At 43.5% G+C, this 25,141-nt stretch overlaps 1 protein-coding gene across 1 annotated transcript in view; it reads right to left on the reverse strand.

Annotated features, from left to right (window-relative positions):
- Window positions 1–1,318: 1,318 nt before the first annotated feature.
- LOC135469884 (importin-13-like) overlaps window positions 1,319–25,141 on the reverse strand; it is a 46,565-nt gene continuing 22,742 nt past the window's right edge. Inside the window, exons 16-29 of the mRNA XM_064748516.1 lie at window positions 24,850–24,997; window positions 23,327–23,508; window positions 22,908–22,934; window positions 21,503–21,637; window positions 20,719–20,868; window positions 19,822–19,902; window positions 14,430–14,567; window positions 14,127–14,229; window positions 13,016–13,068; window positions 12,315–12,381; window positions 8,256–8,314; window positions 7,827–7,916; window positions 5,539–5,720; window positions 1,319–5,166 (exon numbers count right to left, since the gene is read on the reverse strand). Coding sequence (XP_064604586.1) covers window positions 5,058–5,166; window positions 5,539–5,720; window positions 7,827–7,916; window positions 8,256–8,314; window positions 12,315–12,381; window positions 13,016–13,068; window positions 14,127–14,229; window positions 14,430–14,567; window positions 19,822–19,902; window positions 20,719–20,868; window positions 21,503–21,637; window positions 22,908–22,934; window positions 23,327–23,508; window positions 24,850–24,997 — 1,524 coding nt within the window. The 3' untranslated portion in view covers window positions 1,319–5,057. The remainder of the gene's footprint in view (window positions 5,167–5,538; window positions 5,721–7,826; window positions 7,917–8,255; window positions 8,315–12,314; window positions 12,382–13,015; window positions 13,069–14,126; window positions 14,230–14,429; window positions 14,568–19,821; window positions 19,903–20,718; window positions 20,869–21,502; window positions 21,638–22,907; window positions 22,935–23,326; window positions 23,509–24,849; window positions 24,998–25,141) is intronic.

Below are 25,141 nucleotides of genomic sequence, written 5' to 3' on the forward strand. Positions count from 1 at the left end.
ATGTATAGTCATTTTCGCTTATTGCAGTGTACAGTTTCTTGCACTGGGGCCAATTTCTCGCTTTATCGTGCCAGGTCCATTGCATTTCTTATCACCCCTCTCTGGGGCCCATTCTCTGCCTAACCGTACCATGTGCGTTTCGACATCCCTATCTTTCAGCATGGGCCATTCACATATATCGATGGCCTTCGGAAGCAAGACGAAATTGGCCTTCTGCGGAATGTTGGAGCTATTGTAAGTTTGCGTTTTTTGTCCGACAGGAAAACCACAAGATAAGTTTACTTTTGGGGCACTGAGGTGATACGGACGTTTGGTGTAGAAGGGAAATCCCCATGTTTTGGCAGTATAAACATGTATATATCTCCTGGTACTTTATAGCGGACAGGAATGACAGTATCCGTCTCGCCACATAGCTATGATGCCCATGGCATCCTCAAATCAAGGGATTCAATTATATTTAATTATTGGTGTTTTACGCCATGCTCAAGAATATTTCATTTATACGACGGCGGACAGCATTATGGTTGGAGGAAACCTTGCAGAGCCTAGGGGAAAACCCATGCACAACCATCCGCACATTGCCGTCTTACCTTCAAACCTGTGGATTCCCCATTCTCGTGGTAGTTAATCTGCCACTTGGAGTAGTGTATGGTAGGCACTCCGGTTTCATTCATCCATAAACCTGGCTGCCAGTTATTTATTTGTTTCACTGGTGTTTTACGCCGTACTCAAGAATATTTCACTTATATGGCGGAGGCCAGCACTACGGTGGGAGGGAATCACTTATACGGCGGAGGCCAGCACTACGGTGGGAGGGAACCGCACAGAGCCTGTTGAAAACTCACGACCATCCTCAGATTGCTGCCTTTTTACACTATGGTCTTGACATCTATACGTCACATGCGCGGTGAACCAGAGAGAAAGCCAGCATGAGCTGGACTTGAACTCAAATCGACCGCATCGCTGAAATGCTCTTCGTTCATTGTGCTGCTATACGACACTAACCACTAGGCCTTGGAGAAACGCTGTACGTGTAATCTACAAACGAATGAACTAAGGAATAAAATTTAACGCCACACAGGCCACATTTCAGCCATATCGTGGCGAGACCGCTGACGAAAATCGCTGAACTTCCAGTTCGACGACGTGACATATGACGATCTCACGCCAAAAAATAAGTCACCAAAGCGTCTACATTTCGGAGTATAAAAACGATAGCATTAATTTTATAAGAAACAGTATTGAAAACAGCTCTCACACTGTGGCATTTCATTTGTTCATCATAGTTTTCTTCTTTATGACAAAAGTACATCACAGAAAACGTGGTCGTGGCGTCGAAGCACTGGACAACAGACATGTATATGGACAGCCATTTAGGATTTACTATCAGGGTAGAAAAAAAGTATCCATATTAGCATCATTGAACAACTTTTACACATTTTAACAACTTTTTTTTCACAGAAAAAACAAAAATATCCCTTTTAACCCAAACCATATTTGATGGCTTATGGACAGCCCGAATATAGTTTTGACCAAACTGAATCTGAATTCAGTCACACTCAAATTTTAGTCTGTTCAATTAATAAACCACAAAAATTGTGTTTTACTTGCACTCAAAGGCAGACCTGTGCATATATACACGTAGTGGCTGTAATGATATGAATGGTCATTTACTTTGCGCTATAAAAGTTTTTGATATTTGTAGGAGCAAGCCATTATAACACAAAACCGACAAGGTGTGGTCATAGAAAATGACAGCTAAGCCTAAAACATGACAAGTAAATGAAATAAGGTAATATTAAGAAATCAGCCCGTAAATAAATAAACTTAACTTTACAATCTGAAATATGTATGTCACCCGTGCACTACCTTACAACAGGACACAGTTCAGTTTTGCAGTCCACTAAAACGGCTATTAAAAACACACAGCATTTCAGTTTGTAAGGTACGAAATTATCTTTTTTTCACTTCCACAGCCCATATAATTAACTTTATCTTGGTGTTTCTTTTTTCATCTTTTATGCTCATAAAATAGTGTTATGCCAATAAACATGTTTATTGAATTCACGAGGCATTAATAATAGCAAATACCTATCAACTTCAGTTCAGTAGAACAGTTAAATAGTTGGACACTTCTAATTTTGCAGTAAATGAAAATAACCAAAAACTTGCATAAGATTTGTAGAGCATAAAATTATATAAACTGGTCATAACTGTATATCAGAGCCCTGTTGAACCAAGATATTGTAAGCTAATTTGAATCTAACTACATGTATAGATGCCTTTTAACGTTGGTTATCGTGGTAGCTAATTAGCCTATCATGGCAGCTTTGTCAACCATCCCATGATGACAGCTATATGTCTGCCATGGTAGTTACAATCAACTTGACCCATAATGGCAGCTTTGTAGTTGCTGTGGTAATCACAATCCAATTAGCTTATCATGGCAACCTTGTGGCAGCTGTGGTAATTACAATCAAATTAATTTATAATGGCAGCCTCATGGCTGCTGTGGTAGTTACAATGAACCAAGCCTATCATTGCAGCTTTGTGACTGCTGTGGTAGTTACAATCAAATTAGCTCATCATGGCTGCTGTGGTAGTTACAATCAAAATAACTCATCGTGAGAGGTTTGTGGCTGCTGTGGAAGTTGAATCAACTAAGCTTATCATGGCAGCTTTGTGGCTGCTGTGGTAGTTACAATCAAATTAGCTCATCACGGCTGCTGTGGTAGTTACAATCAAAATAGCTCATCATGACAGGTTTGTGGCTGCTGTGGTAGTTGAATCAACTAAGCTTATCATCACAGCTTTGTGGCTGCTGTGGTAGTTACAATCAAATTAGCTCACCATGGCAACTTTGTGACTGGTGTAGTAGTGCTCAGCTGGTCAAGGACCCTCAAACCCAACAGCTAATAGTTACTAATGATTACAAACGAGGAATGGAATTTGGAAGCAGTTTTCTGAGGTCATTTTGAAACACAAGTATGTACATCCACACAAACACTGAAACATGAACAATCATTCAAACCTAATTTCCTTCTCAAAAATTCACATATCTCAACAAACAGAGGTTTGAAATTGTTTCATAAACAATCACTATATTCATGATTATTTCTTAATACAACCTGATTCAAATATCCACCAATCTTATTCCTCTGTCATGGCTCACAGTTTCTGACAATGATGGCACCTAATATGACTTGTGTCTACAAAAGACTAGACAGGCAGCACTCTTCAGTAAAGTCTGTTCCCATGGAAAAAAAAAGGAAATGAATGGAGTCCTGGAAATTAAATATCTGATGAGCACTAAATGTACACAATTAGATGCTATAACACATCTAGCCTGGTCAAATAGCCATTGGTAATCAACCATAAAATGAACAACTAATTACAAATCAGCTTTTCATGTGTAAACAAAAAACAACAAAAAAACATTGATTATACAGAAAAACATTACAAGTTAGATGTACATGTATTAGAAAATATGATGTGGGGTTCTTATGAAAGAGTTGACAGTAAACAACTTGTTTATATAATGCACTAGTTAGGAAACATTTTGATAGCACTGTACAAATAAATAGCCATATCCAAAGAGTTGAGGAAAACATTTCAGTTTTTTAATGACATATTTCCTACCTACACATATGCTCAACATAAATACCGTTCACTTTTTACATGTTTGTTCATGTTATCATTTTTAAACATGCATGAATATCAAAGTTACACATTTCTCATATGACAGCACCTTAAGATTGGAAAGACATAGCAGTATATCCCCATGATTCAGTATCTCTCCAGCAATAACAGTCAAATTGGAACAGAATTAGTAAAAATTTATTAATTTTATCAGCATTTATCACGACGTGTTCTAAATACAATCCAATGACTACACAAAAATGCTTACGCTTACACATGGATTAACGCAGTACATACAGTAACACACTTGTCACTTGTTCGAGATTCTATACACAACCTTTGCAATACACAATCATAATTTTTTTTTTAACTGGAGAGAAACAAGTGATCAGTTGGCATTGTCAATCAAAATTTTACATCAATGTGAGAACAGTATATTTTCTTGAAGCTGTCAGTTTGTCCGCCAAGATGGCTCCTCTAGCACATTTTTAAGGCTTTATTATTGCCCCTGAGATCTGTTAATTAGTCACACAACTTGTAACTTTAAAACTCATTGATGCACTGCTTTACACTGCAGACAGAAAAGATTGGGAGTCTGACGTTAGGGCTGAATGTTCAGAGTAAAGTCAAACTGTTTACATTAGTAGTCACTTGACAGAGTTACCAGGCTACTGGGTACATCACAAAACCTAAAAAACATGTGCAATTATGTTTTCATAATGCATCATAATATCTTTCAAACAAAAAAAACCTATGCAGGTTACCAGTTGTGTTTTGATAATGCAGCGTAGTATCTTTAAAAACAAAAATATGCAGACTATCATCAACCCAGGGGAAGAAACAGTAGTATTTTGCTCTTTCAAATTTCAACTCAAAACACTGTTAGATATTTTATACTGTACAGAATATATAGGAAACTAACTATACAGCACCTGAGTTATACTACAACAACAACCCTTTGTTGTCTCACAACATAGTTGGTAAAAATCAGTGTGGAACACAGCCTATACACCAGAAACTAGAACTTTTGTTAAATCTGGGCTTTACATGAAGTTAAGAACAAGTGCCAGCTGTAGTGTCCCTTACGGCATGGTAAATTTGTACTGTGGTTGATTTTCATTCGTCTCACATATTCCTACATTGTATGTTAAACATTTTTTCCACCTTTTTTCCAGATCTTATCTTGTGTATTCACACTTCACCAAAGATTCGAACAGACACAGTCAATGGGCTAAGTCGGCCAGCCCATGGACATGTTAAGAGAGTTTGTCTACCACAGTCTTTTGCTGCAGAACCCACCCACATACCCCAAATCAGATCATCCCCAGCCCCTACAGATACCCTCCTTGCACTGCCTGGATTTCCCATCCTGTCAGTCCATCATCACCATCCACAATCTTCACGATATCGACCTTGACCTAGATCATCGGTGTAGAGTGTGCAGCGTATTCTGTTCCCATCAGCCCTCGAGCCAGGAAGGTGAATTCTGTGACAGCCTCGCGTACCCTTCTCTTATTCACAGGATTTCTGTTTTTTTTTTATAAAACAACCAATCATCATAATCACAAAGTCTGTGGGTGTGTCTGAACAAAAGATAAATATGCTGTATTGTGACTGCATTTAGTAACTGTTTTAACTTGTCCATTCTTTTTATATACAAGCAAAATTTCATTAGTACTTATTTCATAGTTTTTACACACTCAAAAATTTCAAAGCCAGTTTCTATCGGGGGACACAATGGAACAGAGCTCAAAGAAACTACCAGCACCACACTTTGTTGAGTATTGAGTCAGGCACCTGACAAATCTTTTGACAAGAGTGACACTGTTAATGACTGAGTCACTGAATGCCCTTCTTTATTTAGTCTGAGCTTTACATTGGGATAATTTGCTCACTCACCTCATAATATTTTTGATGAACTTTTGTTTGTCTTCCTTTTGCAATCGTATTGATGGATAACCTTCCTTGTCTACCATAACCTCCAACCATTTGTGGATGTGTTGTGTGTGAGCCTTGCATACCGACAGTAACACATCAGCCATGTGATCCATCACACCCCGAGGTGATGAACCTCCTATACACTGTAAACAAACAGTACACATATACAGTAAACCACCAGCCATGAGATCCATCACACCCCGCGGTGATAAACCTCCTATACACTGTAAACAGACAGTACACACATACAGTGACACACCAGCCATGTGATCCATCACACTCCGAGGTGATAAACCTCCTATACACTGTAAACAAACAGTACACACATACAGTGACACACCAGCCATGTGATCCATCACACCCCGAGGTGATAAACCTCCTATACACTGTAAACAGACAGTACACACATACAGTGACACACCAGCCATGTGATCCATCACACCCCAAGGTGATAAACCTCCTATACACTGTAAACAGACAGTACACACACACAGTGACACACCAGCCATGTGATCCATCACACTCCGAGGTGATAAACCTCCTATACACTGTAAACAAACAGTACACACATACAGTGACACACCAGCCATGTGATCCATCACACTCCGAGGTGATAAACCTCCTATACACTGTAAACAAACAGTACACACATACAGTGACACACCAGCCATGTGATCCATCACACCCCGAGGTGATGAACCTCCTATACACTGTAAACAAACAGCACACACATACAGTGACACACCAGCCATGTGATCCATCACACCCCGAGGTGATAAACCTCCTATACACTGTAAACAAACAGTACACACATACAGTAAACCACCAGCCATGTGATCCATCACACCCCGAGGTGATGAACCTCCTATACACTGTAAACAAACAGTACACACATACAGAGACACACCAGCCATGTGATCCATCACACTCCGAGGTGATAAACCTCCTATACACTGTAAACAAACAGTACACACACACAGTGACACACCAGCCATGTGATCCATCACACCCGAGGTGATGAACCTCCTATACACTGTAAACAGACAGTACACACATACAGTGACACACCAGCCATGTGATCCATCACACCCCAAGGTGATAAACCTCCTATACACTGTAAACAAACAGTACACACACACAGTGACACACCAGCCATGTGATCCATCACACCACGAGGTGATAAACCTCCCATACACTGTAAACAAACAGTACACACACACAATGACACACCAGCCATGTGATCCATCACAACCCTGGGTGATAAACCTCCCATACACTGTAAACAAACAGTACACACATACAGTAACACACCAGCCATGTGATCCATCACACCCCGAGGTGATAAACCTCCTATACACTGTAAACAAACAGCACACACACAGTGACACACCAGCCATGTGATCCATCACACCCCGAGGTGATGAACCTCCTATACACTGTAAACAAACAGTACACACACACAGTAACACACCAGCCATGTGATCCATCACACCCCAAGGTGATAAACCTCCTATACACTGTAAACAAACAGTACACACATACAGTGACACACCAGCCATGTGATCCATCACACCCCGAGGTGATAAACCTCCTATACACTGTAAACAAACAGTACACACATACAGTAAACCACCAGCCATGTGATCCATCACACCCCGAGGTGATGAACCTCCTATACACTGTAAACAAACAGTACACACATACAGAGACACACCAGCCATGTGATCCATCACACCCCAAGGTGATAAACCTCCTATACACTGTAAACAAACAGTACACACACACAGTGACACACCAGCCATGTGATCCATCACACCCCAAGGTGATAAACCTCCTATACACTGTAAACAAACAGTACACACATACAGTGACACATCAGCCATGTGATCCATCACACCCCAAGGTGATAAACCTCCTATACACTGTAAACAAACAGTACACACATACAGTAACACACCAGCCATGTGATCCATCACAAAACGAGGTGATAAACCTCCTATACACTGTAAACAAACAGTACACACATCCAGAGACACATCAGCCATGTGATCCATCACACTCCGAGGTGATAAACCTCCTATACACTGTAAACAAACAGCACACACACACACACACACAGTGACACACCAGCAGAGTGGTTCACTGTAGCACAGGGTAATGAAACCTTCAATTAACAAACTAAAGGGATGGGGATATACCCCATTACAATACTTACTCTACACTTAACAAAGAAGAAAGGATATAATTACCCTAAGCAGCTGATCAATGAGGTGATGAGCATTGGATAATGTGACTTCGTGGATTTCAGGACTTGAGCTGCCCGCCATCATGAACTCCCCCTTGAACGATTAAAGAGACAATAATACATATAATTTCCGGACATAATACCTTGTTACTCATAACTAACAGCACGACTGATTTTAAGCGTGAAAAACGTATGTCACTTTGTTGTTGTAATTAGGCCTTCCTGGCAGAATCTTTCAAACTTCCTGGTAGTTTTTCTGTTTTCTTATTAGTAGATCTCCACAGCTAGTTATTTACTACTAGAGATACAAATCTGACCAACAGACAGGGCAAGGTTAATTCCATGTGAGAACTGATAATTTCCACGAGGTCAATGCTCACTATGAAAGGCTAAAAGTGAAAAAATGAGCAAAATAAAAATGAAAATTTCATACCAAGAAACAGCACGCGGCCTTGACAGTATGGCTTTCTGGCAATGCCATGCCTACAATACCTGCAATATAGAGGAAAGATAACATAGCAAAGGAAAGACAATAACATTTTGTACTAATTAATAATGACTACGGTTACACATGTGTACAGTGAAAATTACTTCGGTGAACAAAACGAACATGTATTGCGTGCAGTGGCCTGCCAATGGAGCATGCCTGAATGAACAGAAGGGCCACCAGTATAGACTTTCCGCGAAGGCTTGTTTACACCGGAACAGGAACTTATCAATTACTCTTAATAAGCGATTGATGAAAAATAATTTTAAACAATGTATTCAGAGAATTCTGGTAGCTCGCCTGATTAAGCAGTTCATAAAACTGCATAATGTTCCAAACTGTGATATGTTCAAATTGGCCTCAAAACCAAAATAAAGTAAAATGATTTACACTGACATGCCCAGATATTATTCTCTAATTACACAGTCCTAAGGTATTGCCTTTAAATCTGCAGAAATGGCCAAAATTATTATACTGTCACAACTATGTTTATCAGATGCGTAAGGATTGAAGAGATTGCAGAATTGTGAATTGCGTTTAAATTATTACTGTGGTATCATAATGTCAACTTGTTGATGAACATGTCAACCTGAACTAAAACCAACAACAAAGACACCTGGGATTCCAGCCCAACCAGTCAGCAGAGCATGCTAAGAGCAGGCCAGCAAGCACACATGGCCCACTCCCTCACCAAAGCATACTGAAAGCGGGCTGGCTAACACACATGGCTTAGTGAAGTCACCACAGCATACTAAGAGCGGGCCTGCCAAAACTCCTGGCCCACTCCCTCACCAGAGCATACTGAAAGTGGGCTGGCTAACACACATGGCTTATTGAAGTCACCACAGCATACTAAGAGCGGGCCTGCCAAAACTCCTGGCCCACTCACTCACCAGAGCATACTGAAAGTGGGCTGGCTAACACACATGGCTTAGTGAAGTCACCACAGCATACTAAGAGCGGGCCTGCCAAAACTCCTGGTCCACTCACTCACCAGAGCATACTGAAAGTGGGCTGGCTAACACACATGGCTTAGTGAAGTCACCACAGCATACTAAGAGCGGGCCTGCCAAAACTCCTGGTCCACTCACTCACCAGAGCACACTGAAAGCGGGCTGGCTAACACACATGGCTTAGTGAAGTCACCACAGCATACTAAGAGCGGGCCTACCAAAACTCCTGGCCCACTCCCTCACCAGAGCATACTGAAAGTGGGCTGGCTAACACACATGGCTTAGTGAAGTCACCACAGCATACTAAGAGCGGGCCTGCCAAAACTCCTGGTCCACTCACTCACCAGAGCACACTGAAAGCGGGCTGGCTAACACACATGGCTTAGTGAAGTCACCACAGCATACTAAGAGCAGGCCTGCCAAAACTCCTGGTCCACTCACTCACCAGAGCACACTGAAAGTGAGCTGGCTAACACACATGGCTTAGTGAAGTCACCAAGCATACTAAGAGCCGGCCTGCCAAAACTCCTGGCCCACTCACTCACCAGAGCATACTGAAAGTGGGCTGGCTAACACACATGGCTTAGTGAAGTCGCCACAGCATACTAAGAGCGGGCCTGCCAAAACTCCTGGTCCACTCACTCACCAGAGCACACTGAAAGCGGGCTGGCTAACACACATGGCTTAGTGAAGTCACCACAGCATACTAAGAGCGGGCCTGCCAAAACTCCTGGTCCACTCACTCACCAGAGCACACTGAAAGTGAGCTGGCTAACACACATGGCTTAGTGAAGTCACCAAGCATACTAAGAGCCGGCCTGCCAAAACTCCTGGCCCACTCACTCACCAGAGCATACTGAAAGTGGGCTGGCTAACACACATGGCTTAGTGAAGTCGCCACAGCATACTAAGAGCGGGCCTGCCAAAACTCCTGGTCCACTCACTCACCAGAGCACACTGAAAGCGGGCTGGCTAACACACATGGCTTAGTGAAGTCACCACAGCATACTAAGAGCGGGCCTGCCAAAACTCCTGGCCCACTCACTCACCAGAGCATACTGAAAGTGGGCTGGCTAACACACATGGCTTAGTGAAGTCACCACAGCATACTAAGAGCCGGCCTGCCAAAACTCCTGGCCCACTCACTCACCAGAGCATACTGAAAGCTGGCTGGCTAACACACATGGCTTAGTGAAGTCACCACAGCATACTAAGAGCGGGCCTGCCAAAACTCCTGGCCCACTCACTCACCAGAGCATACTGAAAGTGGGCTGGCTAACACACATGGCTTAGTGAAGTCACCACAGCATACTAAGAGCGGGCCTGCCAAAACTCCTGGTCCACTCACTAACCAGAGCACACTGCAAGCGGGCTGGCTAACACACATGGCTTATTGAAGTCACCACAGCATACTAAGAGCCGGCCTGCCAAAACTCCTGGCCCACTCACTCACCAGAGCATACTGAAAGTGGGCTGGCTAACACACATGGCTTAGTGAAGTCACCACAGCATACTAAGAGCGGGCCTGCCAAAACTCCTGGTCCACTCACTCACCAGAGCACACTGAAAGTGGGCTGGCTAACACACATGGCTTAGTGAAGTCACCACAGCATACTAAGAGCGGGCCTGCCAAAACTCCTGGCCCACTCACTCACCAGAGCATACTGAAAGTGGGCTGGCTAACACACATGGCTTATTGAAGTCACCAAGCATACTAAGAGCGGGCCTGCCAAAACTCCTGGCCCACTCACTCACCAGAGCATACTGAAAGCTGGCTGGCTAACACACATGGCTTAGTGAAGTCACCACAGCATACTAAGAGCGGGCCTGCCAAAACTCCTGGCCCACTCACTCACCAGAGCATACTGAAAGTGGGCTGGCTAACACACATGGCTTAGTGAAGTCACCACAGCATACTAAGAGCGGGCCTGCCAAAACTCCTGGCCCACTCACTCACCAGAGCATACTGAAAGCGGGCTGGCTAACACACATGGCTTAGTGAAGTCACCACAGCATACTAAGAGCGGGCCTGCCAAAACTCCTGGTCCACTCACTCACCAGAGCATACTGAAAGTGGGCTGGCTAACACACATGGCTTAGTGAAGTCACCACAGCATACTAAGAGAGGGCCTGCCAAAACTCCTGGTCCACTCACTCACCAGAGCACACTGAAAGCGGGCTGGCTAACACACATGGCTTAGTGAAGTCACCACAGCATACTAAGAGCGGGCCTGCCAAAACTCCTGGTCCACTCACTCACCAGAGCACACTGAAAGTGGGCTGGCTAACACACATGGCTTAGTGAAGTCACCAAGCATACTAAGAGCGGGCCTGCCAAAACTCCTGGCCCACTCACTCACCAGAGCATACTGAAAGCTGGCTGGCTAACACACATGGCTTAGTGAAGTCGCCACAGCATACTAGGAGCGGGCCTGCCAAAACTCCTGGTCCACTCACTCACCAGAGCACACTGAAAGTGGGCTGGCTAACACACATGGCTTATTGAAGTCACCACAGCATACTAAGAGCGGGCCTGCCAAAACTCCTGGCCCACTCACTCACCAGAGCATACTGAAAGCGGGCTGGCTAACACACATGGCTTAGTGAAGTCACCACAGCATACTAAGAGCGGGCCTGCCAAATCTCCTGGCCCACTCACTCACCAGAGCATACTGAAAGCTGGCTGGCTAACACACATGGCTTAGTGAAGTCACCACAGCATACTAAGAGCGGGCCTGCCAAAACTCCTAGGAGTGGGCTAGCTAGACCTCCTGAACAACCCAGTGACCAGAGCATACTGAAAGCCAGCCAGCCAGAATTCCTGCCCCACCCAGGCACCAGAGTATACTGAGAGCCAGGCAGCCAGAACTACTGTCTACTATAAAGCCAGCAAACTCTCAAACTGAGGTAGTGAGGTAACCCTTCAGCTTATCAAAATATCTCAATTTAATGTATGCGCAGACGATCACATACTTCATACTGTGAGGAACCTGACACTATCTGAGAAGAGCAGGAAGTGAAAATGGTGAAAAGGAACCTGATTATGCCTTACCTGCTTGGAAAAGTCCCTCTAAACTACAAGTTTCTTTTGTGACCAAATGCCTGCATTTCTTTGTCATCTAAAAAAACAAAAAAGAAAGTCATGTTACCTGACAACTGAACTGAGTATGTAAGTGACTTCATTAAACAAATCTTTTCTTCCATATCTGATTAAGAAATATGTCAATTTAAAATGAAACAGTGAATATCAATGTAAATAAACTACCCCCCCCCCCCCCATCCCCCCTAAAAAACATCTGAAAGTACAAAAGCATTTTTTCAAGTTTATATTTGATTTCATTAATAATTTGATTGTTATTAACCACTATATTCATCAAGTGTTCACTTATATGATGGCAGTCGGACTGCCAGCAACCTATGGATCACCAAGGACATTTGTTTTCCTCCCACCATAATGCTGGCCATCGTCGTATAAGTGAAATATTCTTGAGCAAGGTATAAAACACAAAACAAATAAATAAATAAATGATGGTAGTTAGGTTTATGGATGAAGGAAACCGGAGTGCCTAATATACACTGCCCCATGAGCCATGCCTTTATCGACATGAGTAGGCAGGGTACCTGATTAAGTTTTTACAAAAAATAAATAAAAGTTGCATTTAAATTGAACAGACTAATCAACGACGACTATGGACTGATAACTCATGGGCAGATATTTAATAGTTTCTTCTGCTGTAAGAGTTGTAGAAGTACCTGAGCCAGGAAGCCCATGAACTGTTCCACAACATCTGTGTGCTCCTGAATACCTGTAAGTACACAACAACAAAACACTGGTTCACACCTGAGTATCTCATAGATTACATGTTTTCAATCATACACTAACATGTGTTGTGTCAGAAACCAACACTGGTTTATTTATTTATTTTATTTTTGATTGGTGTTTTACGCCGTACTCAAGAATATTTCACTTATACGACGGCGGCCAGCATTATGGTGGGTGGAAACTGAGCACAGCCCGGGGGAAACCCACGACCATCCGGAGGTTGCTGACAGACTTTCCCACTTACAGCCAGAGAGGAAGCCAGCATAAGCTGGACTTGAACTCACAGCGAGTTGGTGAGAGGCTCCTGGGTCATTACGCTGCGCTAGCGCGCTAACCGACTGAGCCACGGAGGCCCACAACACTGGTTTAACACGTGCAAAACAAAGATACAAAGTTACTACAAGCGGATGGCTGTCAAAAAAAACCAAAAAAACTTACTAAATATATGTAAATAACTCAATAAAACAAGGACTTTTAAGGTTACTCAATCATAGTCCTCACTGCGCAGATGCCAATGCCTATACTCACTTCACATCACTGCCACCACTAAACTTTATTCCTTTATTTATCTGAATGGTGATTTACGCTGTACTCAAGAATATTTCACTTGAACAACGCTGGCCACCATTATGGTGGGAGGAAACCTGGCAGAGCCCGAAGGAAACCTGGCCTGCTAACCCTCTCACCTTGGAGGCTGATTATTTCTCTACTCCCCACAGTTCTCACAGAATGTTTCAAGGTTTAGACAAGGCTGAGACTTTTGTTCTTTCTGACATCACTTGCTGCCTTGTCACCATGACACCTGTTAGCTTGACCTTGCTCAAGGTTTCGGTACAAAATTTGCTAGTGGTGTTCATGGGGTATGTTATCTGATTTATTTATTTATTTGATTGGTGTTCTACGCCGTACTCAAGAATATTTCACTTATACGATGGCGCCCAGCTTTATGGTGGGAGGAAACCGGGCAGAGCCTGGGGGAAACCCAATGTTATTTGAAGTCTATAATTTATTTCTGTAAAAACATGTCAATACTGTAGTTACCTGCCCCTGACTGGAATAATGTTAACGTCTTCCCACAAACTGCACTGAATAAGCCTTTTGTTGTGTTCTCCATTTCCTTCTCAGTACTGAACAGTACTATCAGCTGAAATAACAAACCAAACTCATTATAACAAAACCCACGCCTTTCATTCATCCATCTGCTGTATTTACATTGGGAAGAACATAATTTTGTTCACGTACAGTAAATTTAAGGTTGAAGTACGATAAACCATCTAAACTTTTGCCCAAATTCTGGGAATAACCTTACAATGTAGTAATATCTGCCCAAAGGCCTGAGCTGACCTGTTTAGAAATGTCGAGTATAGCTGCGTAGGGCACAGTCTGGTACATCTCCATCAACATCTGCGTCACCTGGTTACAGATGGGAGCAAAGTCCTCCATCAGTGTCCGTAATGCCCTCTTAAACAGTTCACAAACTGCCTGCAAAGTTGGGAATTTTAATGCTGTGATCAATGATATCTTGTCAGATTTTCACAAGTCAATTGAGCCACCTTAATTTTTTTAATTATGGCAATAATTTATGCTTTGAGGGGTTTGTCAACGTCAGGTCTTCACAGAATCCAGCAAAAAACTTATTATGTTTCTTGTGTCGATAAACATAAGATGAAAGATAGAGTTTTATGCTTGATTTAACTACCTACTGTACCCATTTCTTCAACTTGTTCACGTGTTAACCCGGTCTTGTATTAAGCTAATGCCCTTAATTAACTCTGATTGTTTAACAAAGCACAGCCATGGCTGGACGAAGGAGTGCACCTACTGTGGCACAAAGCCACATTCTTGGCAACAGGTGCTAGATACAACCCAAGTAAGGGGAGATCACTAAGTCAGTCTGATTGATCCCATCAGTGACTAGTATAATGTCTTAATTAATTGTGTATAGACGAACAAAAACAGTTTATTTGGTGACACACTTGACGGCTGTATTCAGGCTTGTTTCACATGATGGCGGTTGAAGAATTAGGGTCTACAGTATCAATGGAAGCCAAGGTTTAGACTTTTGTTCTTTCTGAGATCACCTGCTGCCTTGTCACCATGACGCCTGTTAGCTTGACCTTGCTCAAGGTTTCGGTACAAAATTTGCTAGTGGTGTTCATGGGGTGTGTAATCTGATTTATTTATTTATTTGATTGGTGTTCTACGCCGTACTCAAGAATATTTCACTTATACGATGGCGCCCAGCTTTATGGTGGGAGGAAACCAGGCAGAGCCCGGGGGAACCCAATGTTATTTGAAGTCTATAATTTATTTCTGTAAAAACATGTCAATACTCAGGCTTGTTCCACATGATGGCGGACTTTCCGCTTGTTACCATGGAGCCGGACTAGCTCATGTTACATAACCAGTAGGGGGTATCGATACGGCCTAAAACTTAGACATTACAACTAGTATCTAGGCATTGGAATTGATGGGATCAGTGACTAGTATCTAGGCAATGGAATTGATGGGATCAGTGACTAATATCCAGGCATGGGAATTGATGGGATCAGTGACTAGTATCTAGGCATGGGAATTGATGGGATCAGTGACTAGTATCCAAGCAATGGAATTGATGGGATCAGTGACTAGTATCCAGGCACTGTTATTGATGGGATCCGTGACTAGTATCTAGGCATGGGAATTGATGGGATCAGTGACTAGTATCCAGGCATGGGAATTGATGGGATCAGTGACTAGTATCTAGGCATGGGAATTGATGGGATCAGTGACTAGTATCCAGGCATGGGAATTGATGGGATCAGTGACTAGTATCTAGGCATGGGAATTGATGGGATCAATGACTAGTATCCAGGCATGGGAATTGATGGGATCAGTGACTAGTATCTAGGCAATGGAATTGATGGGATCAGTGACTAGTATCCAGGCATGGGAATTGATGGGATCAGTGACTAGTATCTAGGCAAGGGGATTGATGGGATCCGTGACTAGTATCCACGCATGGGGATTGATGGGATCAGTGACTAGTATCCAGGCACTGTAATTGATGGGATCCGTGACTAGTATCTAGGCATGGGAATTGATGGGATCCGTGACTAGTATCTAGGCATGGGAATTGATGGGATCAGTGACTAGTATCCAGACATGGGAATTGATGGGATCAGTGACTAGTGTCTAGGCATTAGAATTGATGGGATCAGTGACTAGTATCCAGGCATTGCAATTGATGGGATCAGTGACTAGTATCCAGGCATTGCAATTGATGGGATCAGTGACTAGTATCCAGGCATTGCAATTGATGGGATCAGTGACTAGTATCCAGGCATTGCAATTGATGGGATCAGTGACTAGTATCCAGGCATGGGAATTGATGGGACAGTGACTAATATCCAGATATTGGAATTGATGGGATCAGTGACTAGTTCCCAGGCGCGTTAGGAGAATGGGGCTGCACAGGCTCAGGGGACATAAGCGTCAGGAGAATGGGGCTGCACAGGCTCAGGGGACATCAGCATCAGGAGAATGGGGCTGCACAGGCTCAGGGCACATCGGCGTCAGGAGAATGGGGCTGCACAGGCTTTGGGGACATCAGCGTCAGGAGAATGGGACTGCACAGGCTCAGGGCACATCAGTGTCAGGAGAATGGGATTGCACAGGCTCAGGGGATATCAGCGTCAGGAGAATGGGACTGCACAGGCTCAGGGGACATAAGCGTCAGGAGAATGGGGCTGCACAGGCTCAGGGGACATCAACGTCAGGAGAATGGGGCTGCACAGGCTCATGGGACATCAGCGTCAGGAGAATTGGGCTGTACAGGCTTAGGGGACATCAGCGTCAGAAGAATGGGGCTGCACAGGCTCAGGGCACATCAGCGTCAGGAGAATGGGGCTGCACAGGCTTAGGGGACATCAACGTCAGGAGAATGGGGCTGCACAGGCTCAGGGCACATCAGTGTCAGGAGAATGGGGCTGTACAGGCTCAGGGGACATCAGCGTCAGGAGAATGGGATTGCACAGGCTCAGGGGACATCAGCGTCAGGAGAATGGAGCTGCACAGGCTCAGGGCACATCAGCGTCAGGAGAATGGGACTGCACAGGCTCAGGGCACATCAGCGTCATGAGAATGGGGCTGCACAGGCTCAGGGCACATCAGCGTCAGGAGAATAGGGCTGCACAGGCTCAGGGCACATAAGCGTCAGGAGAATTGGGCTGCACAGGCTTAGGGGACATCAGTGTCATGAGAATAGGGCTGCACAGGCTCAGGGCACACCAGCGTCAGGAGAATGGGGCTGCACAGGCTCAGGGGACATCAGCGTCAGGAGAATGGGGCTGCACAGGCTCAGGGCACATCAGCGTCACAAGAATGGGGCTGTACAGGCTCAGGGGACATCAGCGTCAGGAGAATGGGGCTGCACAGGCTCAGGGCACATAAGCGTCAGGAGAATTGGGCTGCACAGGCTCAGGGCACATCAGCGTCAGGAGAATGGGGCTGCACAGGCTCAGGGGACATCAGCGTCAGCAGAATGGGGCTGCACAGGCTCAGGGCACATCAGCGTCAGGAGAATGGGGCTGCACAGGCTCAGGGGACATCAGCATCAGGAGAATGGGGCTGCACAGGCTCAGGGCACATCAGCTTCACGAGAATGGGGCTGCACAGGCTCAGGGCACATAAGCGTCAGGAGAATTGGGCTGCACAGGCTTAGGGGACATCAGCATCAGGAGAATGGGGCTGCACAGGTTCAGGGCACATCAGCGTCAGGAGAATGGGGCTGTACAGGCTCAGGGGACATCAGCGTCAGGAGAATGGGGCTGTACAGGATCAGGGGACATCAGCGTCAGGAAAATTTGGGGCTGCACAGGCTCAGGGCACATCAGCGTCAGGAGAATGGGGCTGTACAGGATCAGGGGACATCAGCGTCAGGAAAATATGGGGCTGCACAGGCTCAGGGCACATCAGCGTCAGGAGAATGGGGCTGCACAGGCTCAGGGCACATCAGCGTCACGAGAATGGGGCTGCACAGGCTCAGGGCACATAAGCGTCAGGAGAATTGGGCTGCACAGGCTTAGGGGACATCAGTGTCATGAGAATAGGGCTGCACAGGCTCAGGGGGCATCAGCATCAGGAGAATGGGGCTGCACAGGTTCAGGGCACATCAGCGTCAGGAGAATGGGGCTGTACAGGCTCAGGGGACATAAGCGTCAGGAGAATGGGGCTGTACAGGATCAGGGGACATCAGCGTCAGGAAAATATGGGGCTGCACAGGCTCAGGGCACATCAGCGTCAGGAGAATGGGGCTGTACAGGATCAGGGGACATCAGCGTCAGGAAAATATGGGGCTGCACAGGCTCAGGGCACATCAGCGTCAGGAGAATGGGGCTGCACAGGCTCAGGGCACATCAGCGTCACGAGAATGGGGCTGTACAGGCTCAGGGGACATAAGCGTCAGGAGAATGGGGCTGCACAGGCTCAGGGCACATCAGTGTCAGGAGAATGGGGCTGCACAGGCTTTGGGGACATCAGCGTTAGGAGAATGGGACTGCACAGGCTCAGGGCACATCAGCGTCAGGAGAATGGGGCTGCACAGGCTCAGGGCACATCAGCGTCAGGAGAATGGGGCTGCACAGGCTCAGGGGACATCAGCGTCAGGAGAATTGGGCTGCACAGGCTCAGGGCACATCAGCGTCAGGAGAATGGGGCTGCACAGGCTCAGGGCACATCAGCGTCAGGAGAATGGGGCTGCACAGGCTCAGGGCACATCAGCGTCAGGAGAATTGGGCTGCACAGGCTCAGGGCACATCAGCGTCAGGAGAATGGGACTGCACAGGCTCAGGGGACATCATTGTTAGGAGAATGGGGCTGTACAGGCTTTGGGGACATCGGCGTCAGGAGAATGAGACTGCACAGGCTTAGGGGACATTAGCATCAGGTGAATGGGACTGCACAGGCTTAGGGGACATCAGCGTGGGGAGAATGGGACTGCACAGGCTTAGGGGAGAGCATCTAAATCAAGAAACGGCAACTAGATTCAAACCTTCAGTTGCGAACATACAGTGGATTTAACATTAGCATGCCAGCAGTCAACTCACCTCAATCACACTTCAGGTGAGAACACACAGTGGATTTAACATTAGCATGTCAGCAGTCAACTCACCTCAATCACACTTCAGGTGAGAACACACAGTGGATTTAACATTAGCATGTCAGCAGTCAATTCACCTCAATCACACTTCAGGTGAGAACACACAGTGGATTTAACATTAGCATGTCAGCAGTCAACTCACCTCAATCACACTTCAGGTGAGAACACACAGTGGATTTAACATTAGCATGTCAGCAGTCAACTCACCTCAATCACACTTCAGGTGAGAACACACAGTGGATTTAACATTAGCATGTCAGCAGTCAACTCACCTCAATCACACTTCAGGTGAGAACACACAGTGGATTTAACATTAGCATGTCAGCAGTCAACTCACCTCAATCACACTTCAGGTGAGAACACACAGTGGATTTAACATTAGCATTTCAGCAGTCAACTCACCTCAATCACACTTCAGGTGAGAACACACAGTGAATTTAACATTAGCATGTCAGCAGTCAACTCACCTCAATTACACTTCAGGTGAGAACACACAGTGAATTTAACATTAGCATGTCAGCAGTCAACTCACCTCAATTACACTTCAGGTGAGAACACACAGTGAATTTAACATTAGCACGTCAGCAGTCAACTCACCTCAATCACACCTGCATCATTAATCCACTTCTCAATTATTGTGTGAAGTAATGGACAGATCTGCTGTAGTATCACAAATACCTGTAAAAACAAGAGAAATACAAAGGTTACACACACTTACCCTCAACTTATTGTAGACATTAGTAATCCAGACTTTCTGATTCAACCCACTGCATCGATGGCATAATAAGCAGGTCACCACCCAAAGAAGAAAAATACCGTGCAAAACTCCACTGAAACTTTAAAATCAACCTTGAGCACAATTTACAAATGAACTAAAAGCAAGTACAAGCATAATCATTAAAGCATTAAGTCTAAAGTAAGTATCCAGCGGCTTCACTGGAGGCTAAAGGCAACCCAGATGGCCTTGTAGGAAAAGTAGGATTCAAGGACATGATTCTCATACATGAGCTATATAAGACATAAGCCTCATTAACTCTGCTCCATGCTTTCAAAAGATATCCTAGTTACAAGCACTATGCCATTTAACTTTGGAGGACTTGTTCACATTGAAAAATTATGTCAAGGTCACTGAAAATCATTAGGGTTCTACTGTATGGCTTCTTTCATCCATGACGCAAATTTGGTAAATATGACTTGCAGAGATAGCGTATTTACAATAAAGTAGACTGATGGATAAACAAAAAACAGAACTATTTTCAGGATGCGCATACGTAACTGGTGTCTATGCTAGTAAGCAAGGTATCCTTTCTCAGTTTACTAAAGTAAGCAAGTTGGTTCTAAATAAATGTAATGAAGGCATTATCAAAACTAAACAAAAGAGAAAGAGTCTTGAGAAAGAAACAAAACAATGGGTACCATCAGTTTTTGACTGGAATCACGGAAAGTTTTGTATTAGAGCATTTCAGAAGGTGTATTAACAGCTTATATACTTACAGGTTTGGGGTCATTCGAGGTTTGTCTCGTCTGCTGAAGTTGTTCTCCTTCTTCATCCTCAACCTGGTCTCGCGTTGTGTTTAGCGAGGCAAACAACCAGCTCAGCATGTTTAGTTTGAGCAAGATACCAGCTTTGGATGTGGCTGACGGCTGAAGAGAAACAGTGAAAAGAACTTTTGATCTGAACTGATCTTTTATGCTATCTGAAAATTATTTCACTTACAAATACACCATAGCAATCAGGTTTATACTTGAACGTAACCATACAGATCTGAGGGCAGTAGCAGCACTTTGCCCAAAAACTAGGGTAAATGCAGGATTTAAAACAGTAACATATCAAGGATATGGAAATAGTGAAAATGGTCGCTAATTTAATCTTTTCAGTGAAATTCAATTTTTCAATTTCAGGCCAAACAAAAACTGTAACAACTGATGATTAACATTTTTTTCATTTTAAACTAATAGGGTGTAATTTGAGGGCAAACAGTGACTTGGGGTGCATTCGTTTTGCAGTTCCTGATGTCACATACATGTACAGCCAGAGAAGCAAATAAGCGTGGAGGGGATCTGTCCAGAACACTTTACATCACAGTGCTTTCACTCTCAAGGCTTCCAGTTTGCTACATACTGTGTAAGACTGTCTCCACATGCCTGTGACCGCACAATTCTGGCACATGGTCTGAACTCTGAATTAAATGGGCCATTGGAGCACAGGGGTAAAAAGGGGAGACAACTGGTGTCATGCAGTTGTAAACCGATGAAAACACAAGTCAGTCTGACTCACCACTTCTTTTGAGTATTGCTCTAGTTGGTTGAGATGAACGGTGAGGATACTATTGAGGTATTGCATGATATCAGAGAAAGGCATGACGGACAACACCTGACCCACTGAGGACATGATACGGACGTTTTCTCGTGACTGCAACACAGAAATGCATTCTTGGTTATGTTAAGAGATATTCATTTTACTGATAAGGACATGATACGGACGTTTTCTCATTACTGCAACAGAGAAATACATTCTTGGTTATGTCAGAAGTATTAATGTTATCAGGTATCACCAATGCGGACATGATACAGACATTTTCTCTTGAATGTAACAAAAATCAATGCTGATTACTGTTCTTAACCCAAATGCACTTTCAGGAGCATGTACAGGCCTTAAAATGATACTTCTGATGCCCACACTTGAAAAATCCTAAAATTTTGGTGAAATACAAATATTGCACATTATTCCGAAATTCTCTCTCCACTATTACACAAAGAAAGGCACTTATTCCGAAATTCTCTCTCCACTACTACACAAAGAAAGGCACTTACTCCGAAATTCTCTCTCCACTATTACACAAAGAAAGGCACTTATTCCGAAATTCTCCCTCCACTATTGCACAAAGAAAGGCACTTATTCCAAAATTCTCTCTCCACTATTACACAAAGAAAGGCACTTATTCCGAAATTCTCCCTCCACTATTGCACAAAGAAAGGCACTTATTCCGAAATTCTCTCTCCACTATTACACAAAGAAAGGCACTTATTCCAAAATTCTCTCTCCACTATTACACAAAGAAAGGCACTTATTCCGAAATTCTCTCTCCACTATTACACAAAGAAAGGCACTTATTCCGAAATTCTCTCTCCACTATTACACAAAGAAAGGCACTTATTCCAAAATTCTCTCTCCACTATTACACAAAGTGAGGCACTTCCAGTTAAAACATGTAATTAAAAAATGTTGTTATCACACATCAATAATTATATGTCTGATAGCTTGTACAATTCCTTTCACTTGTGTCATTTAAAAATCATTACACATCTGACGTCAAGAAATCACAGGAAACATTTTTAAACTTTGAAGATAAGGGAAAAAAAAGAAGTGAAAACATTTCTGCTGGGGTACTTTTGAGTTCTGTTCAGCTGCACTCTCTTGTACCACATGTTCTTTCTCACTGATTACAATACATGTTACTGATATTATGTAAGAAATAACAATTTTCAAGTGATTTCAAATTTTGACCTATGTCTAAAATTGCTTTGTGATCCTGAGGCCTAAGCAATGGACAAATTTTCATGATCACTACTTCTCTTATTACATCATGTTGTCTATGTTCGGCCATGAATATATCAATTTTACCCTCAGCTTGATTAAAAAGGGTGTCGACAGAACTGTTAGATGTTGAATGTTGGCATACCTTCAATGTGTTGCTCTCCAAAGCAACCTGTAAAGAGAAAATGGTTTCATGTTTGACATAAAACTTTCAATCAAAAAAATATATATATATAATCCAAGTTTATTTTTTCCATTATGTGGCATGTTTAGAAAATTATTCAACTATGACCTTCAGGTCTGCACATCTGTGCACACTTAGGTATCCACTGCCAATGTTGCCATCAACAACAATACACTGGTCATTATGTACATGCATAAGTTGAGCAGCACTATCACTCTACTTTAAAGGGAACAGTCAGACTCAATGATGATCAAGCTCACAGATTTAATACATAAGTTTGACCTTTAAAACAGCTTTCATTCCATCAGTAAATTTTGGCTTTAATACATTGCCGTTGCTTCACAATGAGTTTTGGCTTGCTGTTGTCATGGTAACCTCACCTTACAGGACGAGAGAATCTGATGAGAGTATGGATGGATATGGTCCAGTGTTTCCCTGGTAACATCCTTGAGCGCCATGGTGGCTGCCGTGGCAACCTCTGGGTTCTCCATTCCCTGTAGAAGCAGTGGGATAACACAGCCCAGGCAGTTGGGGTGATAACTCAGCCACTCCCCAAACGAACCTGTAACATCAATCAGTGAGTAAGGTGAGCTAATGCTAACCAGGATCAATCCCGGCACTGGACAACTGGGGAATTTGTAGATTCCTCAAGTCTCACTGAAGATAGAGGCATGTTTGACAATAAACCTTGAAACAATGATCACTGAACTCATCTAACATCGAACAAGCTGAAATAACACACCTGAATCACGCCCATTTTGTCCACTAGAGCACAGACACAATGTGCATGAGGGAATTCACCTATCATGTACAATGCTGTAGATATGAGTTTCCCATTGTTGAAGGTGTGGATATCAGTTTTACATTGTTGAATGGGGTATGTTGTAACATGTTTAACAACCTCATCTATCATGTACAATGCTGTGGATATCAGTTTTACATTGTGGAAAGGGATATGTTGTAACATGTTTAACAACCTCACCTATCATGTCCAATGCTGTGGATATCAGTTTTACATTGTTGAAGGGGATATGTTGTAACATGTTTAACAACCTCACCTATCATGTCCAATGCTGTGGATATCAGTTTTACATTGTTGAAGGGGATATGTCGTAACACGTTTAACAACCTCATTTATCATGTCCAATGCTGTGGATATCAGTTTCACATTGTTAAATGGGATATGCTGTAACATGTTCAACAACCTCACCTATCATGTACAATGCTGTGGATATAAGTTTCACACTGCTGAAGAGGATATGTCGTAACATGTTTAACAACCTCACCAATCAAGTCCAATGCTGTGGATATCAGTTTCACATTGTTGAAGGGGATATGTCATACCATGTTTAACAACCTCACCAATCAAGTCCAATGCTGTGGATATCAGTTTCACACTGTTGAAGGGGATATGTTGTAACACATTTAACAACCTCACCAATCAAGTCCAATGCTGTGGATATCAATTTCACATCGTTGAAGGGGATATGTCGTAACACGTTTAACAACCTCACCAATCAAGACCAATGCTGTGGATATCAGTTTCACATTATTGAAGGGGATATGTTGTAAGATGTTTAACAACCTCACCAATCAAGTCCAATGCTGTGGATATCAGTTTCACATTGTTGAAGGGGATATGTCGTAACACATTTAACAACCTCACCAATCAAGTCCAATGCTGTGGATATCAGTTTCACACTGCTGAAGGGGATATGTTGTAACATGTTTAACAACCTCACCTATCATGTACAATGCTGTGGATATCAGTTTCACATTGTTGACTAAGGATTCCTTCGTCGTCATATGACTGAAAAATTGTTAAGTACGACCCCAAACACTCACTCACTCACTCACTCACATCGTTGAAAGGGATATGTGGTAACATGTTTAGCAAGCTCACCTATCATGTACAATGCTGTAGATATGAGTTTCACATTGTTGAAGGGTATACGTGGTAACATATTGAGCAAGGCAGGCAGATAAACCTCTTCACACTGGTCAATGCTCTCAGCCACAGACCCAAACAGGAAGAATACGGCCTCTATCATCTAAAACACACAAGGAGAACTACTTCATACAAGGCTGCTTACACAAAATTGTTACCTACAATAGTGTCTTGTCAAAGGATTCATCATGTGCTGAGTGTTTATTTGTTAATACTGAGTATGTGATATGGCCTAACATTTAAAAGT

This window comes from Liolophura sinensis, chromosome 7 (genome assembly GCF_032854445.1).
Source record: "Liolophura sinensis isolate JHLJ2023 chromosome 7, CUHK_Ljap_v2, whole genome shotgun sequence".
Lineage (NCBI taxonomy): Eukaryota > Metazoa > Mollusca > Polyplacophora > Chitonida > Chitonidae > Liolophura > Liolophura sinensis.